Source organism: Anneissia japonica, unplaced genomic scaffold (genome assembly GCF_011630105.1).
Source record: "Anneissia japonica isolate Jap-2015-1 unplaced genomic scaffold, ASM1163010v1 scaffold5916_len19067_cov166, whole genome shotgun sequence".
NCBI classification, from domain to species: domain Eukaryota; kingdom Metazoa; phylum Echinodermata; class Crinoidea; order Comatulida; family Comatulidae; genus Anneissia; species Anneissia japonica.
Genome location: NW_022715854.1, coordinates 6,675 through 16,080, shown reverse-complemented (window position 1 = coordinate 16,080; position 9,406 = coordinate 6,675). Strand labels below are relative to the sequence as shown.

Genomic DNA, 9,406 nt, shown 5'->3' with positions numbered 1-9,406 from the left:
AAAAAAAGAAAAATCCAACTCCAAAAAATATTCATGATTTTTCGGCGGCCCGCAAGGTATTTAAGGATACCTCCATGAAAAAATATTATTCTTATGTCAATAAATTATCAAATGACATGAGAGCTAACCCCAAGCGATTTTGTAGCTGGATTAAACCGCGCTATAAAATTAGAGATAAATCGAATATTATTCGCCATGGGGACATATTTGCATCTACACCAGGGGAGAAAGCTAAGGTTTTTAATGATTATTTTAACTCGGTATTTAAGGTACATAACTTTAATTCCGTCTATCCCCATCTCCCACAATATCCTCTCGATAACCTTTCAACATTTCAAATTGATAAAAATAAAATTGAGATGCTTCTAAGTCAAATTGAGATGCTTCTAAGTCAAATTGATACGAGTAAATCATCGGGTAGTGACAATATTAGTAATGTTATTCTAAAAATTGGTACAACTCCTCTTTCTAGGTCATTACATATTCTTTTCAATTGGGCAATACGTGGGGGCACGTTCCCACAAGCATGGAAAATGGCTAATATATGTCCCATACATAAAAATGGTAGAAAAGAAAATGTCACTAATTACCGCCCAATATCTATATTACCAACTGTAGTGGTATCTAGCCAGATAACACTGAGGGCGCCAAACTATTACACGCAAAGTAGGATACGAGACGAGTTCCTGTAGTTTGTCAGACTAATTTATTTCGTCACTTCGCACCGACCTGGTGACTGAATATAAATGTAAAAAATATAAGATACAATACAATAATAATAATATTAAAAACAGATCATCAATACAACCTCAATCAATAATAATACTGTACTTTCAATAAAATCTTCACTGAGAAACTATATCATGTAAAGAGACTAAACTCTAAACATCAAGTACATACATAAGTTAGTCAGTTACATTTAAGTCATGAAAAGTAACTTCATAATTAATACAATCCATAATAAACATGTTAGAGTACACAAGTAATGCATAATTCACAATATGCTGCATTAGTGTAGAAACATAGAAATTAAAGCATAAGTTATAAAGCTAACTTAATGTTAAAATCATAGCAATTAACCGTGAACATTAATCAGAATGTAATAATATACTTAGCAATGATACATAAAACATTGGTCAATGAGCTTACATAAATTATGGCGCAATACAACTGCACACTGAAGCTAGCATCAATACACAGATCTTTCATCAAATGCTATCCTTATCATCAGGATTACAACCGCAATCAGGTAAGATAATACTGTAAACAAATCGTCATTTAAATCAGTGATTTAAATAGTATTAAACTATATCATATGAATAATCATGCTATAATAAAACGGTAATGTTGTAGTGTATTACACAAAATAATAAATTCACACAAAGGAATTACTGTACCAAGATTTAACATCCATCAGCTATACAATACTATAGATTGTAGTAAATGTTATATAACTATGTAAGCTTTAAATACTTAATAACATCATTCAGAAACTATATTATATATTGAATTTACCTCTAAACATTATAATACTGCATAATCATTGTATACGGTATATAGCCACGTATTGTACTATAATAAGAAATAGGCCTAAACCAATATCAGACGTACATCACACCTGCCAAGGTACTGTTTGCCCGGCGGTGAAGAAAAGAACTTAGGCCTAGGCTATAAATTAATAGCAGTATTTCACAATATAATCTATAAACTTGCATTTATCAAGCATTAAATCACAACATGGCAAGTCTATGTAACAATATAAAACAATCTGATCATCTTAATATAAGAAAATATAGAAACATACCCATAATATACAGGATTCAAAAACTCAATGAGTAGCCACACGTGTTTTTACCTTCAACCGGTACATGCTACTGAATTTAAAACCCACGCGCAAAGGCGAACAGAGGAAAGCTACCCCATAATGCAACGTACAGAAAACATAAACAAGATAATAAAATCGCAAGAGGGCGCTACATACAAAGTGCGATAATGAGATCGATAACACTCCCCCTGTAAATTCATAAACTATTTGAATTTACACATTAACTGCCTTAGCAATTGCTTCCCTATGAACAATACATAATTTTGCAATAGGTCGCTTCAGGATGTTATTGTTCACCTTCACGTCGACACTTCTAACTTTACCGTCACTACTGGTTCGCACCGCAAGCACTCTGCCCATTGGCCATTTCCCACGCGGAGTTGTTTCATCGACGAGGAGGACTATGTCGTTGATCATTACATTATCTTTAGGCGTCGTCCATTTATGTCTTTGTTGTAATAACGGTAGATACTCCTTTCTCCATCTAGTCCAGAACAGCGATGCAAGATACTGGACCTGCAGCCATCTTTTTTTCCCATATGAGACAGATTTGTCTAAGCCAATATTTATAGGTGCATCAGGCCCTTTCCTAAGAAGGAGAAGATGATTGGGTGTTAAGGGTTCTTCGTCCCTGGGGTCTTGAGAAATATCAGTTAATGGTCTTGAGTTCAGGATTGACTCAACTTCTGTCAGGACAGTCGTCAGCACTTCTTCACTCACGGTCTGTTGTCTTAGCACACCATTCATGATTTTGCGCACTGACTTGATTAGGCGTTCCCAAGCGTCTCCGAAATGACTAGCATTAGCTGGATTAAATTTCCACTCAAACCCTCTAGTATGACAAAAATCTTCAATCTGATCTGTCTTCATCTTCTTGATCGCCTCTTTTAGTTCTCTTTCTCCTCCATGAAAATTGGTTCCATTGTCACTTAAGAACTTCTTTGGTTGCCCTCTTCTTGCAATAAATCTTCTCAGTGCATTGATAAATGAGTTTGTTTCAAGACTACTTGCTAACTCTAGATGAACAGCTCGGCTCACGAGGCAAGTGAAGATGCAGCCGTATCGTTTAACTGTGCTCCTACCTTGCTTTACATTAAACGGCCCGAAAAAATCTACACCAACATTCGTGAATGGAGGTTTGTCGCTGTCAAGTCTCTCAGCGGGTAAGTTGGCCATTAGTTGTTGGGCTGGTCTTGCTCCATACTTCTTACATATAACACAGTGACTCAGTGCACTCTTCACTGCAGTTCGGCCCTTCAGCAACCAAAATCTTTGACGTAGCGCATTTAGAGTCGACATCCACCCACTGTGACCTACAGCTTCATGATAATGGCGAATAATGAGGTTAGTAACATTAGTATATGCTGGAAGAATGATAGGATGTCTTATAGCATCATCTACTCTTGCCTGATCAATTCTACCGCCTACCCTGAGTAGATGTCCCATTAACACTGGCTGAAATTTCTTCAATCGTTGATCAGCTTGCCATTTCTTGAATTCCGATTTCTGAATCCATGCGATGATTCCGCTTTCACTACCCTCAATCTCTGCTACGGTTAAACTTGTCATGTTTGAGTTTGTAGCCCCTTTTGCTCTTACAATAAATCGCCGAACATACGCATATACTCTAACGAGTTTGGTCCAAGAAGAAATCTTACTTGACAACTCTTCTAGTACTAAGTTCCTTTGGATATTGACTCTTACCGCTTGTGTGAAGACGTTCACCTTTACTTCAGGGTCAGTTGATTGAGTCTCTGCATGTCTATTAACAGGCCAGTTCGCTTCGTCTTTGCGTAGAAAGTCAGGACCGATGATCCAACTCTTCAGTAGCAGAGTCCCCCTCGATCCTTCATCGGCAGGATTGACTTCAGTCGGAACATGTCGCCACTGATCAGGGTTTGACGACTCTCGAATACACGTTACACGATTTGCTACGAACGTCTTGAAGCGTTTATTCTCATTGGCGATATAACCAAGTACAATCATTGAGTCGCTCCAAAAGACGGTAGGTTCAAATTTGAAGCGAGCGTTAATTTCCCGCTTTATCATGCCTTCTAATTTCACGGCCAATACAGCAGCTAGCAATTCCAGACGAGGAATGGAAACCTTCTTAAGTGGAGTCACCTTCGCCTTACCCATAACAAACACAACATTTACCTCATTATCACTAGAGACAGTTCGGCAATAGGCGCATGCTGCATATCCTCTCTCAGATGCATCGCAGAAGATGTGTAGGGTGGTCTTGACTGCTTGTTCTAGCATCATCCATCTAGGTACTCGAACATTGACTAAGTTAGGGACGTTAGCTAACCATTCTTTCCAGACCTTTACCTCAGAATCGTCTAATACTTCATCCCAATCAGATCCTCTTCGACAAACAGTTTGGAGTAAGGATTTAGCATAAAGAACGAAAGGAGCTGCGAATCCTAGCGGATCGTAGATGGAACTGGTCACCGACAACAGACCTCGTCTAGTCATGGGCTTAGATGTTACATCAACCTCAAACTTAAACACGTCAAGTTCAGCATCCCAGGACACACCCAGCGTTCGTTCAGTTGGTAGTTCGTCCAGATTCAGCGATACAGAAGGAGCTCTCTCGGACTCGGGAATGCTATCGAGAACCTCACGAGCGTTGCTGATCCACTTCGTTAATCTAAAACCTCCCTTTGCTAGAACTGACCTAAGTCGTTGTGCTAGTTCTACTGCAGATTTTGTGTCATTCGTGGAAGTCAGGCAGTCGTCTACATAGAAACTATGTCGGATGGCGTCTATCGTTCGTTTTCCAACTTCATCTGCATTGTCATGTTCGTTGTCTTCAGCAGTTCGCTTCAAGGCATAGCCAGCGCAGGAAGGTGATGAGGTCGCACCGAACAGATGCACTGCCATTCTAAACATTTTAACAGGCTTACTTGTGTCTCCACCTTCCCACCACAAGAAACGAAGGACATCTCGGTCGCTTGGTATGACTTTCACCTGGTGGAACATTGCTTCTATATGCAATTCTCTCTTGCCTAAACCTTAACAGCACTCCAACTAAGTTACTAATGACATCTGGACCCTTTAGCAGCTGGTCATTCAAGGAGGTATTCTGCCATTTAGCCGCACAGTCAAACACCACTCTCACTTTACCAGGTTTACGAGGATGAATCACTGGATGATGCGGCAGGTACCATTCATTACCATCGTCTCCCGCCCCTTCTACTGGTTCTGCATACCCCTTTGAAATGTAGGACTCTACCGTCTCAGCGTATTTCTTTTGCAACTCTGGATCTTTATGTAGCTTGCGTTCGAGACAGGACAATCGGATTTTTGCTAATGGTTTGTTACATGGTAGTTTATGGTTGTCACTTTTCCACAAGAGGCCCATCTGATAGTTATTGGTGTTGGTTTGCGATGCTGTGGAAGACATGATTTGCTTTGCTCGCTTGTCTTCGATCGAGTCTTCATCTACTTCAAACCCATTGTCTACAATCCAAGTTTTCTTAAGTTGTTCTAGTAACTGTTCATTAGTAATAGATATTCTGTGGCAAATGGATCGCGTCTTAGTTTCAAGTCCTGGTCCCATCACACACCAGCCTAGAGGTGTTTTTATGGCATATGGATCTTTAGGTTGGTTTCTCCTCTCATCAATGACCCAAAATGCTTCAGGATTATCAGCACCTATAAGAAGATCAACCTTCAAATTTTTGTTATCACTCACCGGCAGATCACTTAGATGATCCCATTTCTGAAGTTCGTCTTTAGTGGGAGCAGCATCAGAACTGGATGGTATGTTGTCAACAGTGAGTACCTTGGTAGCAATTTCTTTCTCTTCACGCATACCCTTTACATTCAGTTCGATAGTTAGACCATCTTTAGTTTCTTCCCCATTGATTGTCACCGACGTATACGTCACTCTCTGGCCACTTACTCCAAGTTTACGTCTGAGGCTGTCGCTACACAAACTGCTGTCAGATCCATTGTCCAATAGAGCTAAAGTGGTAACTTGATTGCCATTACTAGCTCTTACCTGTACAGGAACTACCATCAGATAGACGTTCCTGCCACTCATCGCCGCACGAGATGTTACGACTGGAGGCTGTTCTGTTGGATGAAGTAGCTCATGATGCTTCATAGAATCACACTTGCTACATTTCAACTGATCACGACGACATCGATGTACAGAATGACTAATCACTAAACACCTGTAACACAGTCTCTTCTCTTTGACTACCTTCAATCGTTCATCATAATTCATATGTAGAAACTTAATACAAGAAGTCAACATATGCTCTTCATTGCAATAAAAACATTGTAACTTTCTTCTAGTCTTTATATTGTTGGCTTTGACCTTAGGTCGTTCATTTGTACTGCTACCGATACTAACGTTACTACTCTTGCCAATACTACGGCCAAACATATTGCATGATACTTCTGCCTTCTTTTCAAGGAAGTCAAGCATGTCTAAAAAGGTGGGTTCACCCTTCTGTAATAAATCATGTGCCTTGTCAGCCCAGGCATTCTGCATTCCAATAGGAAGCAACATTTGTATCTTCAATAGATTTGAAGTGCTATTCAAATCGTTAACATAACCCATCTGGGAAAGTGTCACTTGACACTTTTTCATAGAGCTTACTAGAGCCCACAAACCATCACCATCTCCAGCAGAAATGCGTTTCCTGTCTAGAAGTTCGCTCATAAGCCTATTTAAAATCATATGCGGCTGACCAAATTGCTTGCGCAGTATCTCTAGCGCTGTGTTATAGCCGCCTGATTCTAGAAGTGCACAGCTTTCAATACACATACGTGCCTTGCCTTTACATAACTGTAATAGATATTGTAGCCTAGCATTGTCATCGCTCAACTTTGAGGCTACATTCGTTCTGAAATTGTTAACTAACTGGATCACCATTGAACTCTTCTATGTGAGCCTTTGGCAATTCTAAGGCTAACCTTAAGTCGCTAAATTGATTAGACATAACATGTGAATCATTAGGATTATTTACATTATCGCTAGAACTTGAACTAGATACATCAGTTTTTGTTACACCTTTTTTAGTCAAGAATTTTCTAGCTACATTTCTTGCCTTCCAAAACGCCTCTTGGCATTTCTGTATCCAGTCCTCTTCTGTCTCAAAGGCTTCATCGTCAAGGGATTCACATAGCGCTTGATGTACCAATTCAACATCTCGAAACGCTTCCTCGCACGTCTGCATCAACTCAAAAACGGACTGCACCTCTATCTCGGGATCCTCCAACATTGCCATCAGTTGATTAATGTTGCGCGTCATGAAGGATTTCTTGTTTCGACGCGAGGTCTTCAGTTCCTTTTGCCTTGCTTCCATTTCAGTCGTCATTACTAAATTTATTCACTGTAGTGGTATCTAGCCAGATAACACTGAGGGCGCCAAACTATTACACGCAAAGTAGGATACGAGACGAGTTCCTGTAGTTTGTCAGACTAATTTATTTCGTCACTTCGCACCGACCTGGTGACTGTTAAATGAGTGATTTAAATAGTATTAAACTAAATCATATGATTAATCAAGATAATAAAACAGTAATACTGTAGTGTATTACACAAAATAATAAATTCACACAAAGGAATTACTGTATCTAGATTTAACATCCATCAGCTATACAATACCATAGATTGTATTTATCAGTAAACATTAATTAACTATGTAAGCTTCAAAAATTTAATAACATTCATTGGCTATATTATATATTGAATTTATCTTTAAACATTAGGCCAAAAAAAAAATTGTTTGCTTGCCTTCCTCCACCTGCCCCTAACTCGCTGAAAAAAATAGGGGTGGAAAAACGAAAAAACTTTTAAAAGTTGGTTTTTTTTTTTACTTTTTGCTTTACAAATTAAAAAAAAAATGTGAGTGAATTTATCTTTATTTTTTGGCAGATGCCCTACAAATTAGTCTAAAGTTGTTGTCTGAAGTAAGATATTGCCATTCTAGGCCTCTGTGGGTTATTTTTATTACATCTAATGAGTGTTTAAAATAAATAAATAAATTTAAAAAAAAACTTGTTCTACCCGCCCCTATTTATCATTTTTAAAAAAAGAAGGGCAAACAAACAATTTATTTTATTTGGCCTTATACTGCATAATCATTGTATATGGTATATAGCCACGTATTGTACTGTAATAAGAAATAGGCCTTAAAAATTATCCGACGCACATCACACCTGCGAAGGCACTGTTTGCCCGGCGGTGAAGAAAAGAACTTAGGCCTAGGCTATAAATTAATAGCAGTATTTCACAATATAATCTATAAACTTGCATTTATCAAGCATTAAATCACAACATGGCAAGTCTATGTAACAATATAAAACAATCTGATCATCTTAATATAAGAAAATATAGAAACATACCCATAATATTACAGGATTCAAAAACTCAATGAGTAGCCACACATGTTTTTACCTTCAACCGGTACATGCTACTGAATTTAAAACCCACGCGCAAAGGCGAACAGAGGAAAGCTACCCCATAATGCAACGTACAGAAAACATAAACAAGATAATAAAATCGCAAGAGGGCGCTACATACAAAGTGCGATAATGAGATCGATAACACCAACTATATCTAAAATTTTTGAACGTTTAATTTTTAACCATTTATTTCAACACGTCTTACCCGTTCTCTCCCCTGCTCAGCATGGCTTCATACCAAATAGATCATGTACCACCAACCTTGCAACATTAATTTCTTTTGCATATCAAGCATTTGACAATAAAACACAATGTGATGTCACATACACTGATTTTGCAACGGCCTTTGACACAGTCGACAATAAACTCCTCATTTATAAACTTTCTAATTTTGTTTTACTGGAAATGTTTTAAAGCTTTTGCGCAATTACTTATACAATCGAAAACAAAGGGTTTCAATTGATGGCAGTACATCAGACTGGCTCCCTGTGAGATCAGGTGTCCCGCAGGGAACAATTTTGGGACTTTTATTTTTTACCCTTTTCATCGACTTACCTTCGAATTTCAATTCCCATTGTTTACTCTATGCTGATGATTTGAAATTGATTAGATTAATATCTCATATGCACGATTCACGCCTTTTACAAGATGATCTACATAAACTTAATTCATGGTGCAATACTTGGCATATGGAACTTAGTTTAAGTAAATGTAAAGTTTTAAATATTTGTATTAAAAAGAACAAAATTTTATTTAAATTCTCATTGTGATCTTGGCATAATTATCGACTCTAAGCTTAATTTTAACGAACATATTAAACATTATATATTTTAAAGCTAATAAGATGTTAGGACTCGTCAAGCGAAATTGCTGGCATATTAATAATGTAAATACCCATATCTCTCTGTTTAATTCCTTAGTTCGTAAGTTGAAACTTGTACAGTTATTTTTAACAGCATCAGTTCAACACAAGCCTCTAAAATTGACATTATTCAACACCGCTTCGTTAAATTTGTTTCAAGGGTACGTAATGTTCCAAAAAGTTCTATTAATCTTCCTTCACTTAAAAGTCGACGTAATTTCCTGGATTTAACATTTTTATTTCAATGTGTTAATGGTATCTATGGTAATTACTTAACATCTTTATTTGGTATA

At 37.8% G+C, this 9,406-nt stretch overlaps 2 protein-coding genes across 3 annotated transcripts; both read right to left on the bottom strand.

Annotated features, from left to right (window-relative positions):
• Positions 1-591: 591 nt before the first annotated feature.
• Positions 592-4,899, bottom strand: LOC117109468. Of its 2 annotated transcripts, XM_033251831.1 has the most exons (3): positions 1,805-4,899; positions 1,150-1,260; positions 592-736 (listed from the first exon to the last, which is right to left on the bottom strand). In XM_033251831.1, exon 1 carries the CDS (start codon positions 4,808-4,810, stop codon positions 2,039-2,041), a length of 2,772 nt encoding a protein of 923 aa, XP_033107722.1. In that variant the 5' UTR covers positions 4,811-4,899; the 3' UTR covers positions 592-736; positions 1,150-1,260; positions 1,805-2,038. The 2 variants fall into 2 exon arrangements, with proteins under 2 accessions (XP_033107722.1, XP_033107721.1); XM_033251830.1 differs by having other exon boundaries at positions 1,150-4,899.
• On the bottom strand, positions 4,816-6,608 carry LOC117109467. The gene is made up of 2 exons (XM_033251829.1): positions 4,950-6,608; positions 4,816-4,836 (listed from the first exon to the last, which is right to left on the bottom strand). The coding sequence occupies exons 1-2, from the start codon at positions 6,606-6,608 to the stop codon at positions 4,816-4,818; spliced, it is 1,680 nt and encodes a 559-aa protein (XP_033107720.1).
• Positions 6,609-9,406: the final 2,798 nt, after the last annotated feature.